Source organism: Pogona vitticeps, chromosome 4 (assembly GCF_051106095.1).
Source record: "Pogona vitticeps strain Pit_001003342236 chromosome 4, PviZW2.1, whole genome shotgun sequence".
NCBI classification, from domain to species: Eukaryota; Metazoa; Chordata; class Lepidosauria; order Squamata; family Agamidae; genus Pogona; species Pogona vitticeps.
Window position 1 is genome coordinate 44275341 of NC_135786.1, and position 19360 is coordinate 44294700.

At 39.7% G+C, this 19360-nt stretch overlaps 2 protein-coding genes across 22 annotated transcripts in view; one reads left to right on the forward strand and one right to left on the reverse strand.

Moving 5' to 3' along the window:
• The first annotated feature begins 1078 nt into the window (after positions 1-1078).
• On the forward strand, positions 1079-4270 carry C4H1orf74 (chromosome 4 C1orf74 homolog). 3 transcript variants are annotated; one of them, XM_020780648.3, is made up of 2 exons: positions 1079-1162; positions 2649-4270. In XM_020780648.3, exon 2 carries the CDS (start codon positions 2722-2724, stop codon positions 3526-3528), a length of 807 nt encoding a protein of 268 aa, XP_020636307.3. In that variant the 5' UTR covers positions 1079-1162; positions 2649-2721; the 3' UTR covers positions 3529-4270. The 3 variants fall into 3 exon arrangements, with proteins under 3 accessions (XP_020636307.3, XP_020636308.3, XP_078249516.1); XM_020780649.3 differs by having other exon boundaries at positions 1155-1240; XM_078393390.1 differs by lacking the exon at positions 1079-1162 and adding an exon at positions 1253-1376.
• Positions 3934-19360, reverse strand: part of TRAF3IP3 (TRAF3 interacting protein 3) — a 45116-nt gene continuing 29689 nt past the window's right edge. For 15 of the 19 annotated variants that reach the window (XM_020780642.3, XM_020780641.3, XM_072997203.2 and 12 more), the window contains 6 exons: positions 17681-17818; positions 16727-16862; positions 15232-15294; positions 9664-9806; positions 5790-5903; positions 3934-4238 (listed from right to left, as the gene is read on the reverse strand). In XM_020780642.3, coding sequence (XP_020636301.3) covers positions 4137-4238; positions 5790-5903; positions 9664-9806; positions 15232-15294; positions 16727-16862; positions 17681-17818 — 696 coding nt within the window. In that variant the 3' untranslated portion in view covers positions 3934-4136. Of the gene's footprint in view, positions 4239-5789; positions 5904-9663; positions 9807-11337; positions 13066-13133; positions 13207-15231; positions 15295-16726; positions 16863-17680; positions 17819-19360 lie in introns of those variants that run through there. The other 4 variants (XR_012086262.2, XM_020780639.3, XM_078393389.1 and 1 more) reach the window with 4 other exon arrangements.

A 19360-nucleotide genomic window follows, 5' to 3' on the forward strand; every position in this document is an offset into this window, starting at 1 on the left:
AAATCATGTGATTCCATCAGGATCCATGTTTAGGCATCACAGCCAAACCATGCACTGGAGAAACCAAGATTTCTATATTGTAGTACATGGGCAAAAATGGCAGCTATGATTTGACAGTGCTTTGAGGTAGATGACATCATGTGGTCCAATAAGGATCCATGTTTCTGCATCCCAGAAAAGCCATGGGTTGACGGAACTATTCTTTCAATGGTGTAGTCTGTAGGCACAGTTGACCCATAATTTAGCAGCGGTTTGAGGTGGATTGCATGTAAAAATCATGTGGACCTGAGCCTCTGATCTATGTATTTGCATTGCTGTAAAGCCATGTGCCAAAGGATCAATTATTTCTGTGATGTGGTCTGTGATGCACAGATGCGACCTATGATTTGACAGTGGTTTGAGGTGGATCCCACATTAAAATCATATGGCTCCATAAGAACCCATGTATTTGTGTCTTAGCCAAGCAATGAACTGGAGGATCCATAACTTCTATGGTTTATTCTTTGAGCACAAGGGGACTTGCAACCTGACGGTGATTTCTTGAAGAACCCATGTGAAAATGGATCCATGATGACTCATGTGTTGTATTAGTGTTTTTGCACCACATATGTGAGCACAGATGGAACCTATGATTTAACAGTAGTTTGGGGAACAATCCCATATAAAAATCATGTGGATTCGCACTTTGGATCCACATTTCTGCACATCTGTGCAAATCCATACACCAGAGGACCCACGATATCTACACTGTAGTCTGAGGGGAGAGACTGTATCTATGATTTGAGGATTGTTTGACAAGGATCATATGAAGTCATGACGATCCGTTTTTTATTTCATGGATCTGCCTTTTATTTTCTTCCTATTACTTTCTTCCAACGAAAAAAATTAAAGAAAGAGGGGTGGAATCTGCTCGGAAGTCTGAAAAAATAAGTTGTTTGTGTTCATTAGGAGCTGATCATTTTGCATAGCTTTGGATCCTCCCGGAGAACACTTTCCTAGGCCGGATGTCTTGGAAATTTTAAAAGATCCTGTCGCTTTAAAGGATGGGTGGAGGACGCTTATCGGCTTCCCTTCCGCTTTCGCTCCGAGAAAGGAAGCGGATGTGTAATTGCAAGAAGCAGAAGTCAGCGCGCATGCTCAGGCTTGACCGGCGTGCTGTGAGGTGAGAGTAGTAGATGTAATGAAATGGCGTTCCGGATAGAAACAAAAGGCGGTGGGGAGAGGGAGAGTTTCCTCGCTGGTATGGGCGTCTCCTGTTGTAATTTTGTGACCTGCTGAATACTTTATGTAGTCCTTAATGATAATTTTTAGTTGTCCTGGCTTAAATGCTGTTTTTTTTAAAATGGAAAAGCGGAATAAAATGGCAATAAATACACGTATGTCCACATGAATTGCAATGTGGTGTCTGTAGATTTTTAAGTTTAAGCTTGTAAACCTAGTAGCGATTCCATAAATGGGGCGATAGATAGATAGATAGATAGATAGATAGATAGATAGATAGATAGATAGATAGATAGATGCATGCAGATCGACGGGTGCTCCCTCTTGCATCAGACGAGACATCGCATCCTGCAAGACCTCTCCTTTGAGGCACAAGAGACAAGTAGCATATTCTGGTCTTGCTGGGTCTGTCTGTGTTGGTTTGATGTTACGGGGCAACTTAAAAAAGTTACACATTCAAAGAAGACTGTTAGACCATAGAACAGATTGCACATTTTAGCCCTATTTAATAGTTCTTGCAGTAAGAGTAACTATTGGCTTCTCTGTTGTTCTGTGTGCAGTTTGTTTACAAGGAGCAAAGGTGTGACTCCTGGTTTAAATAAGATGGCACTACTGCAGGACGTAATGAATTTCACAATGGGTCCTTCCTGCAGTCTTCTCTGACTTGCTCAGAGCTCTCAACTCTACCTGCAGTGCAGATAGAGATACAGGAGGAAAAATTCAGGGAAGTCCCACCGTCCTTGCAGTTTAGCACCTGGACATGTCTTAATTGCCTCCTGACATGGGCTGAGGATTGGGTCTGATTTTGGAAGTCCATACTCAAAACATGAACTTATTTTATTTAGAAATCTCTTTATACTTCTTCCAAAAAGCAGTTCTAAAGTAAAATCTTAAAATAATGGAGTTATTTAGGAGAGGCCTTGAAACAACCATATCATTAGAATGCACTGTATAAAAGATAGGACTATGTACAAATAATAGTAATTTGCAACAAACACTGTCAGATTGTTGTAGGTTTTTCAGGCTATTTGGCCGTGTTCTGGAGGTTTTTCCTCCTAATGTTTCACCAGTCTCTGTGGTCGTCATCTTCACAGGACAAGAGTTAGAACTCTGTCTGTGTGAGGAAGAAAAACCTCCAGAACATGGCTAAACAGCCCAAAAAACCTACAACAACCATCAGATCCCGGCCGTGAAAGCCTTCGAGAAACACAGTCATATATATGTCATTTATATATTCTCATGAACAGGGGTTCTTTTGAAGCTTGTAACCTTTCCACCCCACTTTCCTGTTTTGAAGATCTTATATAACTGTTGGTTTTCTCTCTCTGACTTTAGCTTACTTTTCCATTTTCCCCTAAAGGTAAAACATTGCATTTACTGCCTCTGCTTTTAGCAATATTAATTAGTGTTTTTTTATTATCTTCTAGAACCCACCGAAGTCACAGATGGACAGAGGGCAGTAATATGATTTAAAGTTTCCCAGTCAATCCAAGTCTAAGGATGACAACAGCTGAGCACTTACCCCAATTCCTTATTGGGGCAGCTCGGCATCATCTTAGCATGGGAAAGAAAAAGGCCTTATCCCCTTTGGCTTCCTTGAACCTGGCTGGAGAGGTCCTAGCTGTAGCTGCTGGCTTGAAACCAGCTTTCCTGTATGACTACAATTCTGCTGGGGTTTCTCAGATCCTGAGCTATGTTCAACAGCTTGAGACCATTAGTCACTTTACCCACCAACTGCATGTTCTGAGCATAGCTGAAAATGCTCTCATTATTAATTTGGAAATAATGCCACTGTTGCTGGAGACAGCTCTGATGAGGAACAGCATACCTTTCATTGATGTTTCTGCTTCTAGAACATTCCCAACCCTGTGTAACACAGAAGATGTGACTGTCATAAAAGGCCATCTTTCTCAGATACTGATGCATATTAAAGCCATGGCAGCAGACACATCCAAGATGCTTTCATCCAGTGCTATATTTTCTGATGAATGGAATCTGTGCACGGTCTTTGGTGTTTTGCTAGGCTATCCTGCAGCCTATAGTTTTCCTGCTCAGAATAGCTTTGACAACTGTCTTTCTTTAACCCCACTAAGGGTGTTCACTATCGAGGCCGCATTCTGTCAGATAAGCAGTGATTTCAGAGTCCGGTTTTACTCTTTCAGTATTCCAGAAATTTTGTATCCTGCCTTGAAAAATTGCCTTAACTTTTGGTGTGAAAAGCTGAAAGATTCTTTTAAAACTCAGAAATGCTTCACAAATCTGAGTATAGCAATGGAAGTTGTAACTTTGGCAGCAGTGGCCTTGTAAACTTGGCCCTTGATATGGAGGCATTTGCCTGTTTTTACTCACTATAGCCCCATACTGAACTTTTTAAAAATATGTGAGAAGTGTGGCTAAAAACTGTTGAAAAGAAAGTAATTCACAATTTTTTCTTTTAATGAACTTTGGGCAATCTATTCATCTCCAAATTGTTAAGGAGCCTAGACCCAGACTAGGTGTTCTGGATATGGCAACAATTTTAAGTCCATTCTGTGTTCATTTTTTTCTAAACAAGAACAACCCAGGCGGAATGAATCTAGTTGGTTTAATCAATCAAGAAGAGCACTCATCCTGGCTCCTACGTGGTCAAGCAGTACGTTAGTGGACTCGGGTATTTAAGACTTCGAAAGCAGTCACATTGAGAGTTATATTAACTGATACAGAATCTGTGAATATGTCAGATAGACATACTAGGTTCTTTAATACCTGCTTTAATAATGAAAAAGTGACAAAGAAATTATGCAACAAAGTCAAGTAAAAAAATTCCTTTTGTGGAATGTGCAGTACAAAATTAAAAAAATATGTTCAGTACAAAAATAATCATTTTCTGTAAACAACAGTAGTATATCATAATCTAAAGTCCACAGAAAACCCATTCAAGGTGTAAAGTTGATTAGGTAAGATACGATAGCTGTTGCCATGACTGCCATTAGGAGAGGAATCCACTGATCATGATGTCTTTGAAAGAGGGATGTACCCTGATGAGATAATAAACAAATGGTTAAATATATTCATATGTTTTATAGCCTTTAATAATTATTTTTCTGTTCACATAGTTATTGTTAAATAGTCTATGTTTTTATTTTTAATTGTATTGCAAAGAAGCTTAGGCTTCTTCAACTTTCAAGAATTAATGTACCTGGAAAATGATTTGAGAAGATAGTTTTCCCCCACCCAAAAATACTAATAAAAAAAGAGAAAGATAGTATCTTACTGGTGTTATGCCACACTAGATGAATTTGAATTTAATAACAAAATCTGCTTCACCTAGACTTGGGGGTATACGAATATCCCCACACAGGTGGACATAACGAGGGTGACTGTCCACTCACCTTCCACTGCTGCTACCGGCTCTGTACTTACTTCCTATTGCTCTGGAGTTCGCAGTCAGCTAGCCACTCCTGGCAGGAGGCGGGACAAGCCTCACTGCCAGGTCGAAGAGTGGCTCTCCAACCACGCGGGCAGAGTGGAAGGTGAGTGGACAGTCACCCTCGTTCTGTCCACCTGTACGGGGGTATTCGAATACAAATACCCCCATCTCTAGTTTTAACCTACTGGGGATTAGTGAAGTGATTCTAATCTGGGTAACTGCTCTGTGGAGTCTCAAGGTGTCTGTTCTGTACAAAATCCAAAGTACGCACTTATCTTTGTACACCACTGAGATGTGTTTCTGTAAGGGATGATGTCTGAAATCTGTGTCCCCCGATACGCATTATACTGAACCACTTGAGCACACTGGTATAGTGAGCCTGAAGGAGTTTCCAGTCTCTCTATTTCTTTGCCATTCAAGAGGGCTCCCCTAGCATTCCTTTCATAGTCTGTTTTGAAGGTTTAAAAGGCTTGGTTCTGCAAAAATGAACCTGCATTTTCACAGTTGGGGCATGGGTTGAAAACAGATTTGTGCATTTTTTGCACACTGCCGCTTGCGTTCACTCTATGTGCAAGGAGGAGAAAGTGTTAGCCCTGCCCTCTTCCACCATCACTTCCTTTATCCTCTCCATATGGAGGATGATAGGGTATGAAGCAGAGCCTCTCTGCTTTCTGAAAGTCATTATGTGTTTTTAGAATCCATTGTAAAATCTTCAAGTTTAAACTAGCATCAAGTGATTTATTTCAACAAATTTGGTTGAAAGAATTCGTAAATCAATACATTCAACTTCCAGACCTAGCATCAAGACCTGAATAAAGAGAAAAGGTCTAGCAAGAAGTGTTTAAAATTCTGGATGATACATATTCCAGGGTTTCTACTGAACTATAATGTTATTTCCGGGTATCCACATCTTTGATATGTAAGTGCACAGATTTACCAAGGCTAATGAAAAAGCCCTACAGTGCTGTGCTACCTTGCAGCTTTCTGTGCCACACAGTACTTGGTCCAGAGAGGTTTCCAGGGTACATCAACCCAACCCACCCCACCTCAGGACTATTGACAACAACGGTTGCAGTCACTGAGCAACTGTAGTGGATCTTGGATTGCATCAACAGTGTCGGGCAACACAAAATTAAGTTTGAAAGAAAACCATTCCTACTTGGGCCTCTTTGTTCTGAGAGTTCTTCAACTCATCGCGGCACTGCCGTAATTTGGTGAGGCAACTGCGATACTCATCACTCAGTACTTCTAGTTCATGATGTAGATCTGTGCACTAAGGAAGGAAGGAAGTGGATGTTTAGAATAGTGGCTTTGCTATATGTGGTTGTTACTATCTTCCTATAATAAGTTCGAAGGCAGCAGTTTCCAAATTGGTTTAGTTCAGAAGTATGTGAAACATCTCTGTTTTAAAAACATGCAAGTTGGAGAATGTATCGTCCTCACCTTAGTCCCCTGTCTTGTCTTATGGTATAGTTTAGATGCCCTCAGATTATTTCTAGAGTAGAGATTGGCAACTACTGAAAGTCCAAGACCATTTTTCCACTCCCTCAGACATTGAAAGGATGCACATTTATTGTAATAGCTTTCATTTGATTATTATTTTTGCTAAGGCCAGTGCACACAAACTCAAGTCGTGAAAACACAGAAGTCAGCTTTTCCCAGCTAGTGCCATCTGAACTACACCTCCCATAGTTCTGTGGTGAGCTAGTCTGTGGATTATGTGAATTAGTTTTAACTCAGCCAGACAGCATCAGGTTGGGAAAGGCTGAACTCGAGTCACTTGAAAATCCTGTATGTGCTACTGACTCAAGTACCTGCATTGTGGAATGTTAAAAAGTTATTGCATGCTGCAACAAAGCATTTTTCCAAGCAATTAGGATTTCAAGGTCAGAGCTTAACACTGTGTGAGGTTGTGCCAGTTTGTGGGTCAATCAGGATATATAAATTAAAGGTAATCTGTTTTTGGCCCTCCTCACATTATACGTCTTTTATCAGGGCACACTGATCAAACCAGAAACCAAGATTAAAGAAGGTTTTTTTCTGGACTACAGCTCCCAGAATTCTCTAGGCAGCAGGGGCAGGGGCTATGCTAGCTGTGGGATTCTGGGAATTATAGCCCCCTCCCCAGGGAACTTTGGACACAAATCATTTAAAAAAGGACCTCATCAATGTTTTGTGAATTGTAATGACAAAACAGCAAAGTGGACATGGAAATAAGCATGGATGATTCATCTGTCCCTTTCAGAAAGAAATCTGTTGTTCAATAAATTCTACAACTCGATTTGGCTAGAAAAGTGTCTGAGAACAGTCAGCAGAGAGCTAAGTGGTAAGGGAAGAGAAAGTGCTCACTTATTTATTTAATTTGTTTATTACTTTAATTTGTGTACTGTCCCATTAGTGCTGAAGCACTATTCTGGGCGCTATGCAAAAGATTAAACGAAAACTCCACAAACAATAAACTACAGTATAACACAACTAGCAGTAATGTAACAAAAGTATAGAAACCAGTGGCACTAGATAAATTATCACAGAGAAGCAGAACAGGTGGCAAGATGCTCAACTGGGGTTGAAATGAAAAGCCTCCCTGAAAAGTAGTGTTTTTCAGCTGTCTCCTTAAAAGAATACAGGGAAGGGGCCAGACATAGCAATCCAGGGAGTTGATTCCGTAGCCTTGGTCCAACTGCAGATAAGGCCCTACCTCTAGGTATGGGCGGAGTTGGATGATAAACCTAAGCTGGTTAAAGCCTGATCTGGGAATCCCAAGAAAGATCTGGATCAAGAAGAGCACCCAGATTATGAATCTGATTCCTAAACAGGAGGGCAATACCACCCAGTCTAGGGATAATCTCCTGCAAACATTCGGTGGAACAAAATTTCCATTTGTCTGATTTCAGTCTGAGCCTGTCCACCCTGGTCCATTCCAGTACGGAAGTCAGGCATCTCTCAAGGATCTCAGCAGTCTCCACGGCAGAGGTGGTAAAGGGGAGGTAGAGGTGCATGTCATCAGCATACTGATGACACCTTACTCTGAATCTCCTGACGACCTTCCCCAATGGCTTCACATAGATGTTGAATAGCATTGGGGATATTGATGACCCTTGAGACACCCCATGTTTATGGGTACAAGGAGCTTATCTTCCACACTTTTTTTGCAGCTGTTAAGGTCTGAAACCTTGCGTGTCCAAGTATGTTACAATGATCATGGGGGATGTACATAAAAATTGCTCTAAAATTAAAGTACTTTTAAATTTGCAGCTTGAAAAAAAATAGGCAAAACAATCAGCCAATTGCAGAAAAGCAAGGTTACCAATGTACAGTACAAACATTTCAGACAGCTAATTGTTGTTTGCATTATACTAAATGATGTTTTGGAGAAAATAATTCCATTCAAACCAATGTGAAAGTAAAACAATGACGTAATTATGAAAATGGTATTTGTAATTCAATAATGCCATATTTTGGAAAATGAAAAAAAAATGAACTGTAGGTTTTCCTAGTTTAAAAATTCCCATTTAGGATTTTCCATAGTAGTGGAAAATAGTCATAACATAAATCAGTGGTTCCCAACCCTTGATAACCACATTTTCTTGGACTACAACTCCCAGAAACCCCAGACAATACAGCTAGTGGTGAAAGCTTCTGGGAGTTGCAGAGGTCCTGGGAGTTCCTGGGTTAATGAGGTTGGGAACCACTGGAATAAATATGTAACAGTTCTGTTTCTAACCCAGGAAAATGAATAGAAGTAAAGTCAATTTGATTTTAAATTACTATTGCACACCCAGAAACCCCTGGATGAGGAAAACCTCAAATAAAAAATAAAAATTATTTACAATTCTTCAAGGATAAATAAATATATATATACAAGTATGGCCAGTTAATGAGAGAAAATGATGCCTGGGAAACATTAGAGGGGAGAAACTCTACTGGGGAGGGTAAAGATTTTTATTGATGAGATTGTATGGCTTGCTTATGCTTTAGATGGAAGTTTTAAAATACATTTTGTTAAAGTACGGTAGATTTTGTTTAGACATCTTTACAGATGAGACTTAAGAGAATAAGCATTTATCTCTGAAGAAACTGTACTACAGCAAGATGTTTTGTGCTGTCATGTTGGTTTTGACTTAACAGTGACTAACAGGGGTTTTCAAGGAAAGGTATACCATTTCCCTATTCCAGTAAATTTCCATGGCTGAGTAAGGATTTGGTAATGTGCTCTCACACTCTACTACATTACACTGGTTCTCATTGCAGGAGGAAGAATGAATTAATTGGAGGGAGTATGCATTTCTTTTAATGTTTAGTTTGACCCATAATGTCATCAAAAATCACAGCAAAGCTTCCTGTTGTAAAGTTTACTTTGGCAATACGTACAGGCTTTGCTTATCAAGCCATTGGTTTGCAAGTAAGCTCCCTTGAAGTTGTTTGGATCTGGGCCAAATTTTTGTGTTCTGTTTCCGAGCAGCGCAATCGCTTGAAATCAAGCTCCTTCTTTTGATGCATGCCAAAAACTGTACAGTATGCTGAACACCGATGGAGTGTGTGTGTTTGTCTAAAGATTTGGATCAAGACAAGAGACGAAAAGGTTCTAGTATAACATCCACCTCATATGTTGGTCCCCAGACAGGTCATTGTTTGTGCCCCAGCTGTGCAACAACAGGGATCCTGTCATCCCGAACGTGATGTGCAGATGCCATCAACTTGGAAGCACTGGGTGAAGGTTGGCTTTTCAGATTCATAACAAAGCTTGAAAGCATTACCTTTTTGAACTACAGTTCCACAAATCCCCCAGCCGCTCTGGTCATCGTGCTGTTTTAAAATTTTGTGGGTTTTTTGTTTTCGTTTTTAAAATTAAACTTCTGGTTTATTATCAGGTAGCCTTGACATCTGCCTGAAGTGATGCACTTGTTACCTGGCAGAATAGCTGTCTGGAGGGTTTTTTTTTTAAATATCTGCACTGGAGGGACATTTGAAAATAGCAATTAATCTCTTAATGAGATCTTTTAATCATATGAACACTTGAGTCACTGCCTCACCTCTTTCTCTTTAGCTGCCAATAGGATTGTCCTCTTTTGCAGTTGATCCTCCAGGCTGCTCTCTGTCCCCATCTTGTGATTCTCTGACTTCTGTTTTGGTTCAGCTGAGCTGAAGACTTGGCTTGGTGGTGCGATGCCCTGCTCTACAAAAACAGCCAGACTTTTGTTAGACCCCACTTTTTTCCTTTTAGTATTATTAGCACTTTGTACAACAACAGTCCCGCCTAGGGACTGCATTAATAAAAATCTTTTCCGCTTGGGAGCAACGTACTGTATTTGTCTGTAAGGAAGCTGTTTTTCTCCAAGTCATGATGACAGGTAGCCGAGAGAGGGCATGTCTATTTCAATCGGAAGGGTCAAATTCTGTGCCACTGTTTTAAAAGTTCAACATTCTAAGTGTTAAGAAAATCCAGATAAAGTGACTAAAAATTCCAAAAATGTGGTTTTTTTGTGCCATCATTTCCAAAAGATCTGTTAAGAAGTTATTAAGATCAGCAGTTTTACTACTGGGAAAATTTCCCATGTGTATAGCTGTGTTTTGGTCTAGTAGACATGGTTTTGTTCCTTTCTTTGCCTCTTTAAATGGACAAACATTTTCAAAGACATTGCAGGGCCCTTTCTCTTCTTTTTTCTGGTAATAATTCATAGTGTCTTTGGAAGGACCCTAGGTTTTAGATTTTATGTTTAAGTCTGAAAATCACTTGAGAGCATATATGAGTGTACAGTACGTGTGCTAGCAGCATGTTCAATAAAAGTGAAGGCAGGGCTGGCCTGTGAGTCCCTACATCCCCTCATACACTGGCTGAAATCCTGTAGCTTAGTTAAACTAAAGGCATACACTTTTAGAGGTGACTTGCCGTAAGTTAAGACATGTTCATAAACATCACCTGTTCCACATCACATTGTGCAACTCAATGCAACTGAAAAGGTCTACAGAGATTTTCTAACTCACAACAGTTTGGTTCTAAGTGTTATATTCCTTCTGTGTAACTGCAACAAAATCTGGCCATTGTTTGGGTCAATCATATATCAGTGTTTGATTCAGGTAACCAGACTTTGAAAACATTGTATTTTATTCTTGCCATGCTAGCTAAGAGATTCTGAAAATTGTAGGCCAAAAGCAGTAATGTTTCCAAGCTGGTTTTAAATCATGTTTTTAAATTCAAACAGGCAATCCTGTGCTAACCATATTCAAAGCTGCTGAGTGCAATCTTATGAATAGCTGGTCAAAAGTAATTTATTTTTTCACAGTGCTTTTAGGGATCAGATTAGAAGTGCTTCTTGTTAAACCTTCCTCTGATTTTTGATTAATATTGAGTCACTAAGATCTCAGACCTTTACTTCTAAGAAGTGTGGACAGCTGTGTCCTCGGATGGCTTGTTATCATTAGAATATGCCATGACAGAGTAACATTCCTTTGAACTACTTGGGAATGGCCATAGGTGTCCCAGCATCAATTTAACTTAATGTTGTTCCCTAAAACACTGTGAAAATTGGTGGTATGGGGCTAAATCACACAAAACTCTTAACACTATAGTATGGAACGGCAGAAGGTAGATCAGGATTTACATGAGTAATTTATAGTAGATTACAAAGCATTTGTGACTCCCAAATGTTTAAGACGAACAACAGATTCCCCTGCCCCCACAAGATCTAGTTAAGATTGCTTTGGTGGGATAGTGGTTAGTGATTTTGGTTCAGGTACTGAAAAAAAGTCCTGATCTGAGAATATGTTCAGAGTCATTCTTGTTTCTTAATTTTTACAGTATATGCTGCCCCTAGCAAGAGTTTAGAAAGTTATTTTAAAGCTAGATGATAGTGATGGCATGCATAGCAGCACTTTTAGGTTTTCAGAGCATCATCTCACTGTCCATTTCTCAGCTACATACAGCTTCACCAGTATATTTATTTTCCTAGAAATTAATGTTCCACATTCTGCTCCTGAGTCACTATGTTGCACTTGCTTTAATTAGTAGATGTTGGGGTTCCAGTAAAACACAAAGTAGATCCCTTAAGACAGACCTGGGTAAAGTGCAGCCCAAGGGCCACATATGGCCTGCGAGCCGCTCCTTGTTCAAGCCCAAGACAGACGATTTCTCTCACTGAACAAGTTGAACATCAAAACCATTTGCTGTATAGCTTTTTATCTAATGTTGATCAATTGCTTATCTTTAACATACCGCAAAAAAACCCTCTTTAGTATTTGTGAAAATTAACAAGTTTAAAATAAAAACAATAATAACATCACTGTTTCATTTTATTTTTAAGTGAAGTTGGTTTGGCTCCCAAACACAGTTCAGATTTTTCATGTGGCCCCCCTATAGAAATTAATTGCCCACCCTTGCCTTCAGATGAAGCATGCCTATGTCTGCCACACAATATAGGTATATTAGTGAATAAAGAACTTCCATCCTTCCATTTTGCTAGCTGGGATTGCCGTACCTTTGAACTTGCCAGTTCACTGGACATAATAACATGGACAAGACGTAAGGCTGTGTGTCTACACTACACAGTTATAGCAGTTTGATTCCAATTTAACTGCTATGACTAAATTCTGTGTTTTTTTGGGGGATTCGTAGTCCAGTTGAGGTACTGAGATCTCTGCCAGAGAACTGTATGGAACGCCACTGAAATACAGCAGAGAACTCTTAAGTACCTCACTAAAGTACATGCCCCAGGATTCTCCAGACTGGAGCCCTGACAATAAGAGTGTATAGTCAAGTGCACACAGCCCAAGGGATCCCTCCCTTCTCTGATTTTGAGATGTAACAATCATGAGGATTTAGCCTCAACATGGTGGATGATATATGGTGACATGTTAGTTTCAGCCTCATTCCTACATGAATCATAAGGTCAGAGTGCAATTTTAAAGTGTTTGTGTCAGTTTCGCTGCATGTTATATAATACTTTGGGAAAGCAGAAGTGCCTTTACTCATACATCCTAGTACATTAGTATGGACCCCTGTGAGATAGTTTTTCATTGTTACTTTCTAGCATTTAAAACCAGTAAAATCATTAAACTGGATATAGCTTTGAGGGGGAAAATCATTTATTGTTTGAGCAATTTAGTCTGATGCATATAGCTTTACAACCACAGACTCCGCAATTTCTAACATTTTGGGATATATGTCTTTCACTTACTTGTAGAAGAGTGAATTCATCCCCCCATACACTATAAATGTACATAAATAAATATTACAGAGTTGGTTGCTGCTTATAGCTTTACGTGGGAACACATGTCAGATTGATTGTTCATCCAGACCTATCTAGTATAGAGTGGTCTTTAGGGTACCAATTACAAAATCCCAAATGGCTGGAAGTCTTGCTACCAGTTTAGGTGACCTGTCCTTTGCATCTCATCTCGCTGAACCATAAACTCCCTGGACTGATTGTGCATCTCATCTGTAAATGGAACAAACCGCAGGAGATCATAACCCAAAGCATTTGCAGGCCCCAGTCCCTGCCTCCACCTTTCTTCTTTGTCCACCAATATATTTGGTTCTTCGTGTACAATTCAAACAGTTGTGGAAATGCTGTATCCTCCTGCAACCAAATGGATCATCTTTATAAGAATTTCTCTCATATTAGTTGGGAAAAATGAAGAAATTAGATCATTGAACAAAACCATGCCCTTCCCTCAGAGATTCTTATTAACTAGATTGATGACACAACTGGTGTATATTTGGTTGTAGCCCAGAAGTACATTCCTTAAACATCTCATCCTGCTAGAATACTTGTACCTAACGTGGCTCACCACACCTGAGAAAGGGGACCTCTTGCAGTGAAAGATAAGATTACCTCAGAAGGAATAGTTATTTTTTTTAATGCCCATGTAACCAGAGAGCTCAGACAAAATGTACTTCTTTTCTCTTTAGTAATGCAGAACAGCAATGTGTGTAAGTTTACAAGTTATGTCTGGGAATCACTGGCTTTTATACACAGTGTGAGGAGATTGTGTGGCCTGTGAGGCCTTCCCCCCACTCTGGCAAGAAAACTGTTCTTAAAAAGGTGTTTATCCTAAAAAAACCCAACAAGTTGTGTGACCACCATACTTTCTTTGGGCTGAAAATAACATCTTTTGACAACTAACTTGCATTTTTTTATTTCATCTGGTTGACCCATGGCAGCTCAAAGTGAGTGGGACATGGGCTGTTCACAGTTGCCCACTTCTGCTGCACACAATGTTGTATTCCTGCACAGATACAAATGTGGTGTCCTTTCTTCTTTTTTCCCTTTCTTTTCTTTATCCCTTTCAATTCTGTCAGCTTTCACACAGTAAAACCCAATGTGCCAGTTTGCAAACATTGTTGAAATGCAGAGTGTGGTATACATAGGGAGAACATGCCTACATGGATGTGATACCTGTATGTGATGCAGCTTGAATATCATAAGAATAGCCCTGATGGATTAGGCCAAGGGCCCATCTAGTTCAGCTTTCTGTATCCCACAGTGACCCCACCAGATGCCTCTGGGAGCACACGAGACAACTAGATATCTATTTCCTGGTAGCCCTCCCCTCCACGTGGCATTTTGAAGTACCTTCCTTTTAAGTCTGGAGATTATACAGCCCCGTCATGACTTGCAACCTGTGATGGACTTTTCCTCCACCAATCCCCTTTTAAAGGCATCTAGGCCAGATGACATCACCACATCCTGTGGCAAGGAGTTCCACAGACTAAGAACACGCTGAGTAAAGAAATATTTTCTTTTGTCTGTTCTGATTCTCCCAACACTCAGTTTGAGTGGTTGTCCCCTGGTTCTGGTATTGCGTGAGAGAAAAAAGAGCTTCCTTTTATCCACTTTATCCATCCCCTGCATAATGTTATACATCTCAGTCAGGTTCCCCCTCATGCACCTTTTCTCTATCCTAAAGAGCTCCAAACTCTATAGCCTTTGCCCATAAGGGAGGTGCCCCTGCTCAGTCATCATTTTAGTCGCTCTCTTCTGCAACCACACTGGATTGACGCTTTCATCAAGCTGTCCACCAGCACACCAAGATCTCTTTCCTGATCCATCATAGACAGCTCAGAAATCAGCTGATAAATAATGTTTTGAATGTTTTGACCCAATGTGCATTAGTTTACATTTTCTTATACTGGAACACATTTGCCATTTTGCCGCCCATTCTCCCAGTTTGGAGAGATCCTCCTGGAACTCTTCACAATCCCTTCTGGTCTTCCCCACCTGGAAAAGTTTTGTGTCATCTGCAAACTCGGCCACCTCACTGCTTATCCCTGAACCAGTGTCATGTGTCAATAGGTATTCACATATCAAACATAATATAGGATTACTTAATATAATTAGAAAAGAAAGACCATATTCAAGAAGACAGCTAGTGATTCCTCCATATCCCCTTCCATATGTGACCATGGCAGAGAACAATTATTATAAACATAGGCGTGTGCAGTAATTTCTCTATTTACAGTTTCACAGAAACCAAATTGTTTATTGCATCTTGAAGGTTTTAAAATCAAAGTACTGCATCATGAAGAAAATTCTGTCAGGACTGCTTGTCAGCTTCCATGGAACTTGACCAGTTTTTTTTAAAATTCACTGAGCTCTACTTACTGTACAAACGTTTAATTGTTGCATCCAGTGCCAGCTTCTCTCTTTCTTCATTTTTCAGCTTGCCTGCAATTAACAATTTTACAGGAACAATAAATGAAACTATGTTTCTTTTCCCTCCAGGTCATCACTGAGCATTGACAAGTGGGAGCTGCATTTGAGTTGTGTGATTCAAGTCCCATCTTTAGCCTATTAAACTCAAGTGGATAATACAGTATTGTGGTTTGCGCATGGAAGTTGAATAATATATGTGATTATTTTTCTCAGTGATCATCACAGCACACCGGGGAAAGAGATTAATATGTTACTAAGTTGGTCAGAGCTCTCCAACACCTGACAGTGTAAAGGTTGGGGGGGCATGTTTTAGCCTTCTTAAGGCAGGCTTCCTGTTATTCAAAGAGGGCACTAGAGCATAAGATATAAGTGTTACAGGAGATATGTGGTATCAACCTCCATGTTAGTAAACCACCACAAAATGCATATAGGAAATTACTTGCCTGAAATTTTGAACCTCCATCCGTACAAGTGGAAACCAATGGATTATAACTATTTCATGGACAAGATGAGTTTGAATCAGTGGTACCTTTCAATCCAGCAGCCTTTACTGTTCACTGCTGTAGCTGCAAATAGGCTGTGTCCCAAACTTTCCAACCAACACTTGAAATCAGCTCTTGGGGATGAAGATACAAATATTGGTCCTGCTATTTTGTCTGTTGTTGAGACAGCCTGGTTCGCTCCTTTTGCCCGTGATCAGATAATGCATGTGCCAGTGTCAGCCAGCCCATCCCCAAAGCCTTCTTACTTGTATCTTTCTGGGTCCCTATCAGGAGCTTTTGTTTTTAGGTGTGGGTAGGATTGCTCCATTTTGGTTCATTTCCAGCACGTTCAATTGCTGGGATTGAACCAATGTGCCTGCTTTAAAATTTCCCTTCCTCTTTCAGTTTCCCAATATTGTTCAGTGGCTTAAGAAGACAGCATAGCTATTTCATGATGTTGGGAAATTAAAAACTTCCTCTGCTCCTCTGCTGAAAGGCAGGGAAAGGTAGCAATTAAAAAAAAAAGCTATTAGAGCAGCACTGTGGTGCTGTACCTTTTAGGGGGAAAAACTGAAAGCTTCCTCCCAGAAGAAGAAGGAGACAGGAGAGGAGCTAGGAGGAGGATTTTTTGTTTGTTTTCTTTAAGGACGTGGGCCAAATAGGGCTGCTTGAGCAGCATATGCAATGTGGAAAACAAAGATTTCACCAAATGGCATACCAGAACTCTACCTAAACTTGTGACCCAATTTAGCCCACTCTAGCTCACTCCAGAAAAGCTGCCTAGCCAAGCCCTTCGTCACTACAGAATAATTCATCAATACCTAATAACAGGAATCATACTGGCAACAGCAGGCTAGTTCTAAGTTTGTCTGCTTTTTATTCAGATTTTACCATATTCTCCTTTGCCTGAGCTATAGATATTGCCACAATTCAGCTTCCTGCTTTTTTTTCAAACATCTTACCTTCCATGGCACTAAGACATTCCATTGTAACCCTGTGGTCGTCTTGTAGGTTATCAATCCTTGAATAGAGACTGGCACGTTCGCCCTCCAAATTCTGCAGGGCTTGGTGCAGCTGAGAATTCTGGGTGTCTGACCACTGCAGGGAGAAATCAGCCATATAAATCATCTGCCAAAATCACTGGTCTCTGTGGCTTCTTAAAAATGAGCTTTGGTCATTGTGTATCATTAGAGAAAAAGTTAAGCCACCAGTGGCTTTAGTATTCATCTTATTAGCAGAGGCAAGGCAACATGCCTCTGCCATAAATGACTGCTGGTTGAAGAGTGTTTTATTTTCCACTAGGATTTGTGAAAGAAAAGTCGGTGAAGCCTTGAGCAAGCTGCGTGGACTGAGAGCACCACCAGAAGGAAAAACTGATAAATGACTTCTGAGTATATCTAGAAAATCCTGGTCAGCGTTGCCATAGCTGAGTAGCATTCCACCTAAAAATGGTACAATTTATCTCTGGAAGGCAAAAATTCTTTTTGGATTTTTAGATTTATAAAGATTTTCTATCCAATTTTTTAAAAAATCAAAGCACCTAAAATGCTTTTCGCATTTTATTTCCAAAAGCCCAGCTACTGAAATTAAATCTGAGACATTTGAATCTAAATACAGGGTTTGTGGATTCAATCCAATTCTTAGTTCCAACAAGAGCAGATCCATTGGATCAATTGAATTTGTATACAACTTAACATAACAGTGTCTTCATTCGATAGGTTCACTCCGGTTCAGATTAAAAATAGCTTTCTCCTTCAATTCTTGAGAAAGTTTAGCATTTTGATAAAAATGTTTCTGATTTAATTTCAGCAACTGGGCTTTTGGAAACAAATTCCTTGTTGATTGTGTAACTTATTTTCTAATAAAAAAAATAAGAAAAGTACAGTAATAGAGAACAAAGAGAAAATAAAAATTACCTCAAGTTTGTTTTCCAGTACATGAAGTTTGTTTTCTAGTTCAATGTGCTTTTCAGTTAACAGACTCCAGTCTTTTTTTAATGTGTTGTAGTGTTCTTTCCAGAGGGTACAGTCTTCCTCTGTAACAGCGAGAGATCTCTAAGAGGAGAAATAAGTGTCTGAGAAATATGTCCTTGCCAGAATTAACAAACATGCACTGTAGACTTTGGGTCAGAACACATATTAAGGCAAATACATGTTTTCTCTCCAGGCATACAAATCCTTCACACACACACACAGACACACACACAGACACAGACACAGACACACACACACACACACACACACACACACACATAGCCATGATCTGTCCAAACAGGCTAATTATGAAAAAAAAAAACTAGCCTAATTTGCCAAATGTGGATAAAAGCAAGCTTATGTTAGATAATGAAACAGTCTTTTCATCTTAAGGGAATTCTGCTTCTAATGACATGTTAACTGTATTATATAGTTTAGCTCTGTGACCCAATGCTTCACATTCAATGAAAGATTTTAAAAATAGCTCAATAATGGACAATTTAACAAAATTAAATATTTTAGTGTCCTTGATAATAGCCTTAAACATTAGATGTCTGATTTTGACTCACAGGATAAACCATGGAGAAAGGATCAGATGGATTTTAGCTGACTATAGAGAAATCTGTTTTACCCTATGGCCCGATATCTCTTGTAAGACGAGTTCAGCTTTAGGTAGATAGAAGATAGTGTGTTCACTATAATGAGTTTGAAAGGCACAATTTTCACTTTTATGTAATTAATTAAAAAAATTCTATCTACTTGATCATATTTGTCTATTCTTGACTGTCTGTGGAATTCACAGATATGTTGCCTTAGACTGATTTCTAATTAGTTTTGTTTTACCTAGATTTTTGCAACTAAGAAGACCTGGAGACATTTGATACTTTCACACTGCCTTAGTTAGTAGCCAGCTAGGTATCTGGCTATGGAGCCAAAGGCTGGGAATTCAGTTCCACACTGCACCTCCCCAAGAGAAGAGCCACTCTCTGTACCCTGGGGCAAGCTGCATAGTCCCAGGGCACCCTAGAAGAAGGCAATGATAAACCGCTTTTGAGTACTCTCTAGCTAAAAAACCCTGAAAAGGGCCACCATAAGTCAGAATCAATGTGATGGCACAGAATTATTATTAAAGTCACAATACCTACCGTTAGTGTCAGTACTCCTGTGTCTCTCTGACAGAGCAACAACTCAGGTTTCTGCTAGAAGGAGAGCTACCCTGTTTCGCCAAGAATAAGACCTAACCTGAAAATAAGCCCTAGTATGACTTTTCAGGATGCTCGTAATATAAGCCCTACCCCAAAAATAAGCCTCAAGTGAAACCCCACCTTCCACCATTGTGCAACCAGAAGATAACATGACTGTATTTGAATAAATGTAGATTATGGTAAATGAAAAAAAAATCCCCTGAAAATAAGCCCGAATGCATTTTTGGAGCAAAATTTAATATAAGACCCTGTCTTATTTTCGCGGAAACATGGCATGTCCAAATCAAAAGCTCAAACACTCTTGCCAACAGACCTTCTTTCATTAGGAAACTGAAATCTTATCCAGTATTTTATGCCCTAACTTTCTAAATACTGCCATCCAGTGGGAAGATGAAGAAACATATAGTTCTAGATGCAA

Excerpts from the sequence above, each read along its gene's own strand:
- C4H1orf74 (XM_020780648.3), top strand. The coding sequence starts at position 2,722 with ATGACAACAGCTGAGCACTTACCCCAATTCCTTATTGGGGCAGCTCGG.